The sequence below is a fragment of the Nelumbo lutea genome, chromosome 4 (assembly GCF_056320005.1).
Source record: "Nelumbo lutea isolate HS-2025 chromosome 4, American lotus-T2T, whole genome shotgun sequence".
NCBI classification, from domain to species: domain Eukaryota; kingdom Viridiplantae; phylum Streptophyta; class Magnoliopsida; order Proteales; family Nelumbonaceae; genus Nelumbo; species Nelumbo lutea.
In genome coordinates this window covers 80,540,794-80,557,925 of record NC_142687.1, presented here as the reverse complement: position 1 = coordinate 80,557,925, position 17,132 = coordinate 80,540,794, and the positions used below count along the sequence as shown (strand labels likewise).

Here is a 17,132-nt window from a genome sequence, read left to right as displayed (position 1 = left end):
CAATAATTTATGCCTGTAAGCAACAAAAAGGGGCTGGAAACGCCCAACTAACCACAGCAGCAGGAAATCAAACCAAATAGCCAATTTACTCAGTCCAAAGCATTTGAGTCATCATCAACCTATAAGAACTCGATCACAGTGGTTGTGGCAAGGGGAGGTACCAAGAGAGAAAGGAAGGTTCCTTATATAAACCTCCTCACACTCTTAACTCATCAGTGTATAGAATTTTATCCCAAATAGATTACACCTCTTTACAATCAATCTCATACTCAATTTGGGAGTTTCATTAAAAACAAAACATTAGAAATTTGTGCCCGATAAATTACTTTCAATAGAATTACAATTCTAACAATGCCATCTCAAAGGATATATCAACCCAACAATCAATACTAAAAAAAAAAATCTTACCAAAATTATCTCAAATCAATCTTGGTCATCCAAGCAATGTATCAAGATTTCAACTAATCTCAGCCAATCAAGTAATGTACCAAAATTTCTAAAAAAATTAAGCCAAATAAAATGTTGTACAAATAACACTTAAAATCTGGGGTGTCAAATTGTCTCCATAAGACCAATCAATTAATTCCAACCATATAAATGATACAGCAATATTAAGTTAAAATGCATTGGTCTTAGAAAACCACTCTTAATGGCTCAGATCTATTGACTTGGATTGATCTTAAGAAATCACTTTCAATGGTTCAGATTCATTGACAACCAGCCAAAGACCTTATCACATGGTTAACTAGTACATTTGTTTATATTGCTCCTTGAAATGCTCTTCTGATAGTTGATAATAAAACCACACTACCAATCTCCCCATGAGAAGTCTAAGATTCTCTTAGCTGGTTAATAACTAAACATGGTTCTTTTTTGTAGTGTGTGTGTATAGGTGTGTATAGTTCTTTGTTTTTTTGTTTTTTTTTTTTCAGGAATTCCTGTTGATATTCAGATAAGATGTAATTTTTTTTCCAAATTTTAATATGCCACATCAAATTGGTGATTCAAAATCATGGTTTAAAATGACATTTCAATATCACCCCTTCCCATGAACATCAATGCTTGATCGTTGCAGCAAAACATTGTGTAATATTTCCATTTATTCCCTGATGTGACAAGTCCGTGAAATGGTATATTTGTGAAACGCATCAATGCCAAACAGATCCCAAATCGTCTATGTTTGGAGTTCGGAATTTTCCTTAAGCCCCATGTCAAAAGTGGCCTTAATTTTCTATTCATATGTTGTCTCAGTCCTCTTTATTTTCTTTCCCCACATACCATGCAAGTGCTGCTATATAATCTATTCACCTTTTGTCTCCCTTCTCTTTATTTTCTTTCACTAATACAAGGGCGCATACCATGCACGTGATGCTATATAATCGAATTTAACTTTTTAGAACATCTCCCTTGACAGCAAATTCCATTGTTTCACCCAAGATTCAAAGTATCGATACGTATCAGCCCATATTGGCCGATACATATCGCATTGGGAGCTTCTTGATACGTTCCTACAGAGAGTGTATCAGGGTTTTGACCGGTCAGGGGATGGATGGACCTTAAACCGGCCCCTCTGAACTGGATTTGAAAAAAATACTTAAAGAAAATCTATCGATATGCCTCTACCGGCATATTGGGCGTATTAATATTTTGAACCTTGGTTTCACCACGAGAGTTGATTTTTGTAACCAATAATTTCATTCTATTGAGATGCATGATTTGGTGTGAGTTGAAAGGAAAATACATGTCAAATCCAAATGCAAAACCATCCAAGGCAGTGATGAGGAATAAGATGCTAAACTTGTAGGAAAGTATATCGGATTGCTGATTGATTGTAAGAAAGTACAAAACGAGTCACATTTGTGAAAGGACATCAGAGAAGATATTTTTGGAGTTCTTACCTCAACATTCAATTCGCTCATAAAACAACCTTCATAAAAGCATTAAAAGAATATCTACCATCCCTTTCCAGCATCATAGATATTGTCAAAGAGGAATCCAACAGGACAAATGAGAGAAAAAAAAAGACCATCGACCCAATACCGACCAACTTGAAATGCTTATCTGGCCTAAAATAGGCAAGCGTTGAGAAAGAAGGAAAAAAAAAAATCTACTTCGGTGATGGATACGTCACTGAAATGAGAGACTCTTCTTGCATTTGGACCGTCTAGTTCAACTGAATCCATTTCAAACTATGGAATCTCCAATTGAATTATCATGTTCACCGCTTTAACCCATGGCTCTAGCTTCCAATCATACTTGTGGTGAAGAATGAAGATAAAAAAGTGGAAATCACACCACCAGCCCGATTAATACAATCACAATCGCAAATAATGGTACAAAACACTGCTTCATGGGGTTTCCACCTTAAAGATGGTCCATTGGTGTAAATGGAATAATATATTTGGTTTTAGAAACTCGGTATCCTATGAAGATAGACAGACATAAGGAGACCACAGATAAAAGAAGGGCGAATGCACTGGCAGCATCCCAAGAGCTTCCTGAAGTTGAAGCCACCTTGTTAAGAATAGAACTTCCAACAGAAATATCAAGTGGTACCCAATCACAATTGATGGAATAATGTGCAGACCCATGCCACGGATTTCCGTCAACTGGGTACCAAAAGGCCACTGCTAATTTGCTTGTTTGACCAATTGTGAACTGAACATCCTGCATACATAGAAGAAATTAATTGATTTTATTTCATAGCTTGGACAAGTTACTATTTCAATTGAAGCACACATTTTATTTGAAAGAGGTGAAGCTCAAAATTGCTATGATTAGACAGTTTTAGTATGATTCCTTTTTGATCCTTGACTATGGTTGCATATGGTGTCATATATACCATTCTTTTGAGGAAAAAAACCTTCAAAACAATCTATTTTAATCAAAGCAGATTTCGGCACTAGATATCAGACAAACAAAGGAAAAGTAATGCTTTTTTCCAACTCTTTTTCATTTACTCCTTTAGGTTTCAATATATTTACATGTTTTGGTGCTTGAAATGCAAGAATATGTTAATCACTTGTTTTTGCTTGTATAGGTAGATCCATCGACTTTCCTTAAGAATTGAAAAAAAATAAAAATTACAAAAATAATTTATTTAGCCTCATGTTTTGCATGATTTCCATGGTAGGAAATAACCATAGGATGGATCTATGGATCCATCAACAATTCATATAAAAAATTGAAATATTTTCTCAAATTTTAATAATTTATAGAAATAAAAATAAAAAAATATAAAAATTAATTTAGTAACTAAAATTTATTAGTTGTACTTGCCCATGATTTATGTCAAATTTATTATTTATGGATAGTCTTTTACTTTTCAATGGATCTCTTAATTTATGGATATTCTACCATTCTCATGGATCTAATACATTTTTTAGATACAAGAACATATATATTTCCATGATTACTAATTAATAATTTAATTTAAAACAAAGAATGACATATTAGTGGTGTAATACATGTTGTAATTCAAAACAGTTTATATAATGATTAACTAAAATGCAAAAATTAAGTTGACTTTATTTTTTGGGATGAACATTAGGTACTGGTCTTTTTAATTGGACAATTTAATGTATTATTTACTAATTATTTATATATATTCGTGCAAAAAAATGACACATGTTAAGTTTATACCCAGTCCACTGCTCCCAAGACCCCATGAAGTTATTATATGATACCTGTTGTTAGGACTGTTACTGGGCCCCTAGTGGGCTGTTAGTGGGCCTGTTTTATGTGTCCTCTCTGTTAAGTTGTAATCGGGGGTATTCTTGTAATATCCCCTTTTTATTTGAACACCCTAATATATAAGTCAAGTGGGGTGCCGCCCCCAACACTTTTTTGGAAATCCTTTCTCTCTTCTCCTTTTTTTCTATTCTAGAATACCAATGTCTCATATTGATTGCCATATACTACTTTGCACACACTATTATAGTATATTTTTCTTATTTATAGTTATTTGAGCCTTAAATTTAGTATTGTTGAAGTATTTGTGGGATTTCTGTGAGTTCCCTTAGCACATATGTGCATATCCTAATCATTCCACTGTATCTAGTATTTCTTAAGACCCTTCCAATAAGACCCGTAAAAATTCCCTTTCCATTGCTATTTGTGATATCAATACTTTGAAGTTTGAACCTTGCACTCTTGCAGCAAAGCAAGGACTCGTGTTGTTGAAAGCATCATGACTTTTCAGTGTGGCAAGCTGTGAGATAACAAATTGCCCTAAAAAATGTAGTTGCATATGGTAACAAATTGGCCTCAAAAAGTTTTTTTTTTTTTTTTTGCTGCATTTGGCCTCAAACAATTAGCAGCATAATTTGGATTAATCGCCAGTTAAAATCCTGATCACATGTGGTGAAGTATATACCTGCTGGAGACGGTCCATGGTTCTCAAAGGCCTTGAGAATTCAAAGTAATATTTCCCTTTCTGACCAGCAGATGCATAAGGGCCGTCTTCCTCCACAAAACCTGCCCAAAGTGTTACAAATGCTATTTATATTTGGAGAGGAGGTGCTGATCTACTAAGTTATGTAATAAATAGACTTCACTGCAGGAGAATAATAAATAAATAAACAAACAAACAAATAAATAAGATATGTACTAGCCCATACTATTCATGGTCTCAGGTTACTACCATCACTGTACTCAGAATTATGAATTATCACACACCTGGGCCCCATATGTTGTTCATCATGGACTGTGATGGCAAAACCATATGACCATGAATCAATTTGTTCAATAAATAAACCTCATCAATCACAAGAGGGAATATAGTCCAAGAAACAAAATAACTGATCAGAAAACTCTATAGATCCTTTTGTCAAGCACTTATTTCCTTTCTATCCCCTCAATTGGATACTAAGAATGCATAACAAGTATGAATTTCAGGGTAGCTAGCAGTTGAACTACCAGCTTTGGAAATCTGTATGTGAAAAGGACTAAGTTAAACATGGAACAATAACAGAAACAAAACATAGAGGCGATTACCTGAGTGCACACCAAAGCTGTCATGCCACCATGCCCCCTGCCAATTATTCTGTGCACTAGAATCATTACCTGGAATTAAAAAAAAATCCGTAAAAAATGGATGTTATGTGAATGTTTGCTGGCCTACTGGATGAATATTAATTGTACATGTGGATATTGAAATCCACTAGGAAGTTCATACCTAAAACTAATAATCATTTTTACATGTCAGATAATTGAAGACGGGTACTGAAACAGGCACTTTTTCAGCAGTCCAAATTCTAGCGCCCGATCAAATCATTAAGGTGGTGTTTGGCATGACTGCATTTATAACTCTTGCATTGCATTAGTTTGGAGGAATTAGGCACTTTTTTTGGGATGTGTTTTCTAATGCCTGTTATGCCTCAAACAGCAAGGCAACATAGTTCCTAGAATTTCATGGTGGGTGTGTTGGAAGAAACATTTTTTTTTTTTTGATATTTTGAGAATGTGAGGTATTGCTAAGCGGGGTTGCAGTGAAAACGGAACCACCAGAGCACAAGAAATAAGATTATAATTGCATCATTAGTTATACATAATAGAAGCAGAACACTTTAAATGCCATGTCAGCATTGTCTTTAGCAAACAGGTTTTTATTAGAAACATTGTCAAAACATTTATAATGTAGAATAGAGTTAGGTGTTGGATGGTCCTTAAGAGGCCTCCATTAAGCTCAATATAGTTCAGCAAGGAATAAAGATGGGGCAGATTGGTTCTAGTGTATCCTCACTTGGTGGTATTACTTAAAATTTATGGTTTTTTGTATGGATTTCACCTTATGGATATTGCACAGTAGCAGGCGTCATCATTCATAAAGGGAAAGATAGTTGGGGAACATAAAGCTAAACATTGGACCTGAGACGCAGGAGACATAACTGTCCACCTGTTCAATGTTTCAATAACTGAGAGTCACTTTAGGATTGGGAGACATTCAATTTTTGTTTCTGATTCTTGATACCAAGACATGCAGCAATTTATGAGGGGCCCACCGCCCCAGATCTGTATACCAGGCTAGACTCATCAGTTCTCTGTCTCCAGACTCTAGATGTTCCCAAGAACATAATTAAAAGAATTATCTCCAGACTCTAGATGTTCCCCAGCTCTCTGGTTAGACCATTGGGCTGGTGACAGAACTCTACAAGAGTTATTCCCAGCCTTGTATAATGTGGCTGTAGATAAGGAGGCCTTAGTGGCTGATTCTCTGTTGTTCTTCCAGGAGGGTAGGCTATGTTGGGTTCCTCCCTTTAGGAGAAGTTTTAATGACTGATTCAGAAGGTGGCAGACTTTCTTAATCTGTTACAAGACCAACAACTAAATTTTCAGATGCAAGAATCCAGAGTTTGGAATTGGTCAAAATCAGGAGGATTCTCAGTCAAATCCTTCTACAATTTTCTAGTGGGGAGGTCTGAAGTCCCTTTTCACAGTCAGGCCATTTGGGGGAAGTTGGCTTCTCCAAAAGTCAAGTTTTTTGTATAGGTGGCAGCTGGTGAGGTGTTTGTCCAAAGAAATGCTGCTGAAAAAAGGTCTTAATTTGTCAGATCAGAGGTGCTGTTTTTGCAATGTGCAACAGTGCAAGTAGAACCCTCTGGGCATCTCTTCCTTCATTGCACATTTAGTTCTGCAGTTTGGTCTCACTTCTTCAAATCCCCGGATCTAAGCTGGTGCATGCCAGCCTCAGTTAGAGCTCTGTTAGAGGAATGGCATATTCAAGGAATGTCTAAGAAAGGAAAGTTATGCTGGACTTCCATCCCTCCAGCAGTTCTGTGGGCTGTGGTCAGAAAGGAACAATAGGATTTTTGGAAAAAAAATCTTCTACTGAAGCCGATGTCATTATTTTGGCAATAGAGGTTTTGAGAAGTTGGATGTCTATACATACCAATTTTAGAGATAGCATTTCTGATTATACTTTTTTGAGGTCCTTCATTTTGTACAGCTTCTCAATGTACACAGGACCTTTTATTAATACAATCGTACTTTACCTTTTCTCAATAAAAAAAGTTAACGACTTTATAGACTGGCAGATGCTTTACTGAGAGGAGTAACAAAGGCTGATAAGGCCGATCAAGATTGGGGGGTACGGTCTGAGGATTAACATCACTTCCGTGTACTTTTTCTCATAATGATATGTCAGCCACAGGCTATTGTACTTGTACTCTACAATCCAATCCCTTTGTAGTCTAGGGGTTTAACTCCTTTCTTGATTAACAAATTTCTTTTGATTTCTTTTGCTAAGGCTCCGTTTGGGAAGAGTGCAAATGCCAGTTCAGTGCATATATGCACCCAGGTTCAGTTTTGCTAGTGTTTGACAAGAATACATTTGTGCATTGACAATGACAGAAAACACAGTTTCTAAGGCATGCTTGCACCCAAAATGAGAGGGAATTTTACATCAAAAAAATCGATGTACATTTGCACTCAAAGTTGATCAAATGTTAAAAAGGCATATTTCTGCCTTCGGATTCGTGTTTGCATCCATTACAACTAAAGTTCGTTTGGCAAGAAAGTAAATTTATCACTGCAAAACTAAACCAAATTTGCATTTGCACTCTTCCCAAACGGAGCCTAATGCAAAAAAGTAAATAAATAAATAAAAGTATTTTGTAGATCAGTCAATCCTTCACCCTGATTATGGATCAATCAACCTAATCTCATAACAGAGTTGATGTTTCTTTGTAGGATCTACAACAGGTCATAACCCAACAATCATTCAAACACTAACCGCCAGTATAAATCTTGACTGCTCTATGCTGGAAGGGGAAAAAATTGAGCTTGTAATTCTTGACAAATAACTTATGCATCAAACCAGGAAGATACCTGAAGGACTAAGGCCATCAAGATACCGACAATGTGGGTTCCAGGCATATAAATCAACCAAATGACCAAACCTGTTAAAACAAAACCCAAATATGTCAAACAAAGGTCAATTCAACAAATTGTGGCTCCATTTATAGAGCTAAGTAAGAAACGGATGTAGCATATTGCCTGTCGCCTCCATTTCCATCTCTATTATCTATCGGATTGCCACCATACAGTCGTCCTGGAATAGCATTGCCAATTGAGAAGTGCATAATGTCCACTTCATGGCCTCGGCAAGTCCTATTAGTGCATGTATCTGTTGACTGGTCACACCCACCCATCTAGTACAATGAAGCTACTTAGTTCAATGTTAGAGGAGAGAATAAAAGGCATAATAAGAATGAAATGCTCAACCTAAGATAAGGTACTTTGCACCTAAGGTGCTAAAAATACTTACCCTATGATATGAGGCATTCTCACCAACTTGAAACATGAGAGAAACAGATGGGCATTTTTTATTGTTACTGCATTCCATAATGAAAAAAAATATATATCAGCGCTATATTAAGAATTTTAAACATTTAAAGGAAACATATCCTTCTTTTTCTTGTTTATAGACAACAAGCAAACTTTGATTTCCAACATGAAATTTGTAATGTCAATTGTCAACTAGCAAGTAAGCATCAATAAGTAATGTCAACCTTCTAGTTACCATCAATAACCTCCAAAGATATGTGCACAAAGTGTTGTATATTTGTCGTGCCATCTATAAATTTTAGATTGAGCTTCCTAATTATTGCTACAGTATAGTTCAACTTGAGCTAGACAAAAAGAAGCAGCGTCAAACAAACTAAGAAAAAAACTGAAAACAAAAAGTGCAATGGATGCAAATGTAGAGAGAAGGGTCAATCTCTTGTTTCCGCCCTTAAAGTTCTCCTAAAATCACATCTAGGCATGGAGTGGTATCTCTACTCAAAAAATGCGTGATCCAAGAGACAAGGGCTGATCTCTTGGATCTAATCACCTTATATTCCAGTTGCAGGTGCATCAAGAAATGCATGATCTTTCTTATATCAAAATGGTCTTTTATCACCTTGACACGACATGCTGTCAAAGATTCGCCCATATGAATCAGTTCATACTCTGTCCAAAGATTCACAAAGCCTGGATAATATTCCTGAATTTTCTTCTCTTCTTGGCTATAGGAGAAGATCTCGGTCTCTATTTGGTACCGTTTGGAAAGATTAGATTGTTAATAAACTTTCTCCATGTACTCAAACATCTTTTTTCTGTCTTCAGGCCCTTCATTGGAATAGCTATATCAGTATCAATTGATCCAAGAATCCAGGAAACAATTTGGCACCACCAAATTTCCATTGTTTAACCCCCTTACTATCAGATTCATTGGGTTTGGGTGAAGAATTATCAATATGACCCCAGAGACCCTGCTCCTCAACATAAAACTGGAAGTGGAACTTCCATACAGAGTAATTACTCCGACCAAATCTGATTGCAAGAATATCTCTCCTGTCTGAAGCCGTTCCAAAAAAAGAAAACACCAAGAAGGCACACTCCAAGGCAAGAAAAATGGTATTAAAGCAAATAATAAAGGAAAAACTTGCTGCAATCCAACCAAAATCAAACTCAATGATGTAAATAACAAAGAGATGATGAGGTTCAGCACTGAAGGAAACAATTTTCACTAGGAAATAGCTCCCAATATACTAGAAAATAGAGTAGCAGTCCAAAGATGGAAAGTACAGGTTTGAAAAAGTCTGGAAGATGGGTTAAAACCCTCCACAGAAACTGGTCCAAGCAACTAATTTGACAATATGAGGAGATAAAATAACTGGGGCAAAGGGGAAGGATCAAAACCTTCAAGAAAGAACCCCAATATAAGAGTTTAAGATATAACAGTCCAAAAAAGGTAAGTTGTAGGCTTGTCAATGATAAGAAAGAGATTAAAACCCTTCAAAATAAATCTGAACTCCAGTCCAAGTGATTGGATATGTTCTAGAGCCTAGGACGACTCAGAATCTAGGAGCACAAGGTGATTGAATTGAGCAGCTGAGAGAAAAGATAAGAAATCCAACCTGAAAGGCAAAAAACCAGAAAAAAATGTTGTGATCGTATTGAGCAGAACAACCTTCCAACAATCCTCAAATAGTCTTCGACAATAGGGCTACAAAGCTTGAATATTAATCTTCTGAACTTGAATAAAAGCTGATGTAGAAGACTTGCTTTGATATCATGACAACTAGGGTTCGTACAGGAGAAGAGATAATAGTTTTGGGGGGTGTGTCTTGTTTATCACACGCCTAAACAAGATTATATACTAATGAAATACAAAAGGTGAGAAAGGACCATTGTTGCCTTCACTAGTTCAAGAAAGAATAAAAGAACTAACAAGATAAATATGCAGTGATATGGTACATAGGATACATAATAAAAAGATACTCCCAAATAAGAAAAGCAAGAGATCAGCCCTTCTCTCTACAGCAAAGCTTTGGGAGAAAGGAATATTTGAGAAAGGGGGAGGAATTATAATTGACCAAGTTGATTCAATCTCAGGTCCAACTTACTTTGACATCATTCTTCAAGCTCTCATAAAATTTAATATACAAGATACTTCACTATTTAATAAGATGCTGAAAGAAAAGAATATGCTTGGTGATTGGAGAAACAACAATATGGTGCCTATATTTAAGAACAAAGGTAATATACAAAGTTGTAATAACTATTGGGGGGTTAAACTTATGAACCGAACAATGAAACTTTGGGAGAGAATAACTGAACAAAGATTATGACTTGAAACAAGTATATCAGAGACCAATTTGGCCTTTATGTCAGGGAGATTAACCATGGAAGCATGGTTGTCAAGGCGTCACCTAGGTGACTAAGTGCCCTTGGCTGGGCACCTCGCCCAAATGCCTTGACTTATAGCAATTAGGCACCCTTCTAGGAAAATAGGTGCCCACCTAGGCAATAAAAATGACAAGGCGGGCACCTTATATAATATCATTTATATTGTTGTGTCTTATTAGTATATGTGTTAACACATTTTATTATATGCTATATATATTATTTATACTTTGTTTTAATGTATTATTTTTGAAAACAATGAAATTAATATTTTTATCTTTTAGATGTGATGATTTGCCACATTTTTAGGGGATATTTAATTTTCTTAATAAAGAGAATTGCTATTTTTTCAATTAATATACATGCTAAATGGTATATAAAACTAGATGACTAGGCTCCCTAGTGTCGCCCAAAATTGCCTAGATGCCTTGAGAACTATGCATGGAAGCTATATTTCTTTTGAGACAATTGATAGAAAAGTTCAGAGAGAAGAAGAAAGATTTTCGTATGGTGTTCATTGCTCTAAAAGAGGCACGTGATAGAATTCCTAGAGAGATAATATGGTTGGTCTTGGAAAAGAAAGAGGCTCAAAATAGGTATATAAACCTAATTAAGGATATGCATGAGGGGGCAACAGCCCAATGTTAAAACATAGTGGGAGAGGCTTCAGATTTTATAATTATTATGGATCTTCACTAAGGTTCAGCACTTAACTCTTATATATTTGCACTGATCATAAATGAACTAACTAAACATATTCGGGAGGAAGTTCCACAATGCATGTTGTTTGCAGATGACACTAATTAAAGATTAAATGAAAAATTAAGCTTATGGACAAATTCCTTAGAAACAAGAAGTTTTAAAATATGTATCTCCAAGATACACTTAGGATTTTTTTTTATCAACAACACAGAAAAGATTCAGTAATTTAAAAAGTCATGTACAACAAGAAGTTGTGGGCGGACAAGCAGTCTATAGTGTCCCACTAGATACATCATTGCCACAAGCAATCCTAGTGTCAATCCCTTTAATTACAATACAGCCTAAAGGGTAACCCAACAGAAACCCCCGCTAATTAAAACATAGCCCAAAACATAGATTGTCTTTGAACTCCTTGTTTATCTAGTCCATCAGCCATGCTATTAGCTGATCTTCTATCCACCTTATTTGAATCACCATGTATTTAGAAGCTTGTTTGACGTGCCTGAGTTCATTCCTTAGTTGCCAACTAATTCCATCCCCTATCTTCAACCAGTTCACCACAGTTTTTGAGTCCCCTTCAACAATCAGCCTCTCAATCCCCATTTCTTTAGCTTTCTCAACTCCAAACACTGCAGCCTTCATTTCAGAAGTCACCACATCACCATGCTGAATAGGACCTGAGAACATGGCAACCAAATTTTCATTCTCATCCCTAATCAGACCACCGATGCCCGCTGGCCCCAGATTTCCCAAACAGCTACCATAAAAAATTTAGTTTCTTCCACCCAGCATTCGGAGGGGACCAGGATTCAATTACAGTAGATTTTCTAGATGCAGTGGTTGCAATTGTTCCCCATGATCTGAAAAACTCATCTATCTTAAAATCAACAAACAATTTTAGTGTTTTCACCCAATGCACCACCCTTAGAGTTATCACTTCAATCACAGTTTCTTTACTCCTCTCTTTGTCATCAAATATCCTCAGATTTCTTTCTTCCCAAATTGTCCAAGCAATTGCTGCCCTAGTGCATCTTCTCATGATTCTGCCTCTCCTTTTAGAACACCTGAATAAGTGAGAGCTTAAGAGGGATTCCAGATTAATAGGAGGAACCCAACTGCAACCAAACAAAGAGGAAAACCACTCCCAAATGAAGTTAGCAAAAGGACAAGAAATTAAAAGATGAAAGGCAGCCTCACCGTGCAACTTACATAAGGAGTACCAATTTGGGGAGATACACTTAGGATTGGAGACCAAGAGATAACTCAATGTGACCATTTCCATTACCTTGCTTCAATTATCCATAACAAGGGAGAGATTGAGGAGTATGCCACCAAAAGAAGTAGAATAGGATGGGCAAAACGGAGGGGCCGAGGGGGTACATTTGGAATTTTATGTGACAAGTGAATACCACTTAGATTAAAAGGAAATTTCTATAAAACAGTTGTAAGGGCAATTTTGTATGGAGCAAGAGAGTTGGGTAGTCAAGAAACAACATGTTTAGAAAATGAATGCAGCAAAATGCAAATGCTAAGATGGATGAGTGGAAAAACTAGAAAGGGTAGGATTTCGAATGAAGTTATCCATAGGAACCTAGAAGTAGCTCCAATAGATGATAAAATGAGAGAAAGTAGACTAAGATGGTTTGGCCACATGCATAGAACACCACCAACTGTGTCAGTTAGAAGAACTAATCTGTTACACATTTAAGGGGCTAGAAGAGATCGGGGTAGAGCAAAAAGGACATGGGTAGAAGTAGTAAGAAATGATTTAAGCATTAATAATTTCATAGTGAATATGACTTTAAATAGAATGGATTGACAAAATAGGATTCACGTAGCTGACCCCATATGGTTGGGATAAGGCATGGGTGATGATGAATTCAATCTTAACTGTCCAAATTCTTTTTAATAAAAAATTCTAACTTTTGAAACCCATCTTCCTAGCATAAGTTGAAATAAAAACTAAGCAGACAACTTCACAAATATTCATTTGTAAGGAAAATAATACGAAACCGTATACTGCACAAACCTGATAAGAAACACTAGCAATCCATGTAAAACACAAATAAATAATAAATAGAAACGAATACTTTGACATGAACCATATCAAAGCGAAAGAATTACTTGCCCTTTAGAGTATGCATACTCCCCATCAACTTGTAGCATGAAGAAAATGTCTTTCCCATCGTGCAAAGCCTGCAGCATAGACATACCAAAACCAGCAAGCAAATGAAAAATAATAACTAAGATTATTTATTAATTTTCTTGAGAGGAAAGGGAAAAAAGGGGACGTTAGGCACCAGGGACCAAAATCACATACACGAAGAAAATTCATTTATTACATCCCATAAATTAAGCAAGAGATCATTAACACATGGTGAAACTGAAACAGTTGAAAAGCGCAGATTCTCCGAACAAATCGCGGAAAGCATACCTTAACGGTCATCTTCCCGCCTTTATACTCATTTTCCTCATCTGGGTCCAAAGCAGGGAGGAGAGAAAACTCAAACCCGTCAGCGTCCTTCCAATCGTCAGCGTGCCCATCAAGTGTGACGATTCCAGGCTTGTAATCCGCCTGGATTCGAGTCTCAGAGTTGGAATCACAACTCCATTCACTACTCTCTTCATGCGAGCTTACGAATACAATCAACGCAGATACGACAATCGCGAGCGCGAAGAAGAAGCGGAGCATGATCGGGGACGATGTAGTGAAGAGAAGTTCAGAAGAAGTTGAAAATCAGTTTTGTAGGGTCTTCGCTTCCTTGCGAGGGGTAGATAATAAGGAGATCTCGACGCGAAGGAAGCCGCCATCACGATTGACGTCCTATATGCTAGACTGGACTGCATTATGTGACCATTTTACCCTTGCAAATTTCTAGGAGCTATTTCACACTTTGGCGATTCGACGATTCTTAAAATTTGGGGCTTTGAGGGAAATTCAATGCACAACCCTTTGGAATGATAGCTCAGGAGACTTGCAGTACCGGTGACCAAAAACAGGAGACCCTGCAGTACAAACGTAACAGGGGGAGGACGACAATTCTACCTAAAAATTTCCGGGTTGGAAATTGCACCCACCGGAGTCCGGAATGACCCGATATCTCCCCACAGCTCACCTCGCACTTGCACCCACCCATAGGGAATGTTGATTTTGGACAATTTTATAATCAGACGTATTAAGGGAATTTGAAATTGATTAATAACCCAAAGATAAAAAGTTGACTGAATAGTCAAGTATTCAACCTCAACAAATCAGGGGCCTTCTAAGATGTAAGTTTTTTTTTTTTTTTTTTTTTTTTCTGGGTTATAGTTTCAAAAATAAATAAAAATCATTTAATTTGAAAATTATTGTTTCTCGATAAAAAAATACAAAAAAACATGTTCATGATTGTGTACGTATTTTTTGTTTTCAAAACTGAAACATGAAACACGTTAAAACAAAATCAAACATGAAACATGTTTTTAACAAAAACAGAATTCAAGAACATTTTATTTTTGCTGATATGATGATTCCAAAAATAAATCATGAAAAAAAAAACATTCATGTTGTCAATGCTGAAATTCAAATTAAGTTACCCGAATTCATTCTCAAGGAACTCCTGGATTGTATTCTTTCAAAATAACATAAACTCTCAGATACAGAGATTTAGGTACTCTACTAAAAATATACAGAGATTTATGAAGAATTTTTAGTGGCAATCTGACAAGCATTAAAAAAAAAAAAACTGGACCAAATTCTTCCTGCATAACACTTGGGGTGGTTTGGGTTTTGGACGTAGTCAATCCATGAACAGGACTATGTTTTGGAAGCAAATGTAGACATGCTTATATGCCAAAAACAACCTATATATTCAACTCACGACGGAGAAATATTCACAACAGTTAATTTATTTTAAGTCAAATCTACACCCAGAAGCTCTTAATAGAAGAACAACCTCAGCTTACAATTTATACTAGTGAAGGGGCCATGCCTTGCATGAATTCATTCATAAACCATTAGGTTTGAGCTCGATTCGAATTAGAGATTTGAGTTTGAGTTCGAGTTCGGTTCGAGTCAAAAGTTCAAAAGTTTGAGCTCGACTACTTTTGATTACAGGTTTCTCAAGCAATCGAGGTGCCGAGCCGAGGTTCTGAGCCAAGGTCTCCCTTAATTGCCAACGTGCCAAATCGAGGTCTCCCTCAGCTACTGAAGTGTCAAGCTGAGGTTTCCCTAACAGGTGAAGTGTTGAGCTTAGGCCTCCCTTAGTAGACAAGGTGTCGAGTTGAGGTCTCCCTCAGTTGTCGAGGTACTGAGTCGAGATCTCCCTCAGTGACCAAGGTGTCGAGTCGAGGTCTTCCTTAGTGGTCGAGGTATCGTCTAGCTTGAGCTCGATTCGAATTAGAGACTTGAGCTTGAGCTTAGAAGTTCGAGCTCAGCTTGAACTCGATTACCTTTGATTGCAAGTCCCCGAGCAATCGAGATGCTAAGCTGAGGTCTTCCTCAGTTGGAGAGAGAGAGTGACATTCTTGTAATTTATAAGGACAAGAGAGAGAGAGAGAGAGAGAGAGAGAGAGAGAGAGAGAGAGAGAGAGAGAGAGAGAGAGAGAGAGAGAGAGTAGAGAGATGGGGTCACCAGAATGCCTACTGACGAAAATTGACAAAAAATTATCAACCATCCAAACACCCTTTGAGTATCATCTAATTCTCTTTATCAACCATCCAAACATTGACAAAAATTGAACAGTCTTAAGTCCTTGCCTCTTCTATTCAAGAAAGTTGAGGTCATTAGAATCCCCAGTGAGACGTATCCCCAACTTTCTTGAATAGAAGAGGCAAGGATTTGAGGCTGTTCAATTTTTATCAACGTTTGAATGGTTGATAAAGAGAATTAAATGACACTTGAAGGATATTTGTATCTTTTCAAATAACACTTAATGGCTAGTTAACAAATTAGTTAACAGGTATTGAATTGATACATAAAAAGTTTGAATACTGAATTGTCACGTTTTAAAAGTTGGGGGACTAAAATGGCATTAGACCCTAAATATAGGGTATTAACGGGGAATTTTTCCCACCAAGGCATACAATGTATACTTGGCCTCTAGAAAGTGCATTACGAACAAGCCAATCAAAACTTCCCGAAATGCATGGTGAAAGTGATACTAAGATCAAACAAGAATAAACCCAATGACACTCCTCAATGATGGTTAAATCTATTTAAAAATGGATTTGCTCTAATGTATCATCGCTCTACTCTTTCTTTTGTTACTTGGATGTTGAAAAGTAAAAGCCATAAATCAAATTAAAGCTCAAAATTGAAAGTAAAAAATGTTATGTTAATGAAAGTTCATGATCTTTCATGCATGACATGGATATGGGTGTGATGGCAAAGTAATTAGAAATTGAGAGATACTATAATTAATGGAGTAAAGTATCTGTGAATAGTTTTACTAATACCAGGCATTCGATTTGTATTTTACAAAAAAAAAAAAAATAAAATAAATAAAGAAAAAAAGATCATTCAATTTGTAAGCTCCATTAAATGCTAAGTCAAACTGAACAACTTAACTAATTACAAGATGAATCCTTTTACATGTTTGGTCTAAGAACAATGGTTCTACTCTTTTGAATATGATATATTAGTTTGTGTTTATAGGTATCAGATTTTTTTGTCAAACAAGATCTCTTGCATTGACATGGTTTTCAAAATTGGACCGGATCGAACAGTTGGACAAAAACGGGAATCGATCAGGTGATTGATTTCGTTTTTCCCCAAAAC

At 36.4% G+C, this 17,132-nt stretch overlaps 1 protein-coding gene across 1 annotated transcript; it reads right to left on the bottom strand.

Moving 5' to 3' along the window:
- Positions 1-1,882: 1,882 nt before the first annotated feature.
- LOC148861277 (heme binding protein) lies at positions 1,883-14,508 on the bottom strand. The gene is made up of 8 exons (XM_088983818.1): positions 13,808-14,508; positions 13,502-13,569; positions 8,267-8,333; positions 7,996-8,150; positions 7,828-7,898; positions 4,996-5,064; positions 4,376-4,476; positions 1,883-2,667 (listed from the first exon to the last, which is right to left on the bottom strand). The coding sequence occupies exons 1-8, from the start codon at positions 14,063-14,065 to the stop codon at positions 2,365-2,367; spliced, it is 1,092 nt and encodes a 363-aa protein (XP_088839944.1). The 5' UTR covers positions 14,066-14,508; the 3' UTR covers positions 1,883-2,364.
- Between the last annotated feature and the right edge of the window lie 2,624 nt (positions 14,509-17,132).

Bases quoted from the DNA above. Each gene is read 5' to 3' on its own strand.
- LOC148861277 (XM_088983818.1), bottom strand. From the start codon at position 14,065: ATGCTCCGCTTCTTCTTCGCGCTCGCGATTGTCGTATCTGCGTTGATT. The intron at 8,151-8,266 runs GTAAGTATTTTT...TCATTGTACTAG, and splicing joins AGAATGCCTCATATCATAGG to ATGGGTGGGTGTGACCAGTC. The intron at 7,899-7,995 runs GCAATATGCTAC...TTGTTTTAACAG, and splicing joins GATGGAAATGGAGGCGACAG to GTTTGGTCATTTGGTTGATT.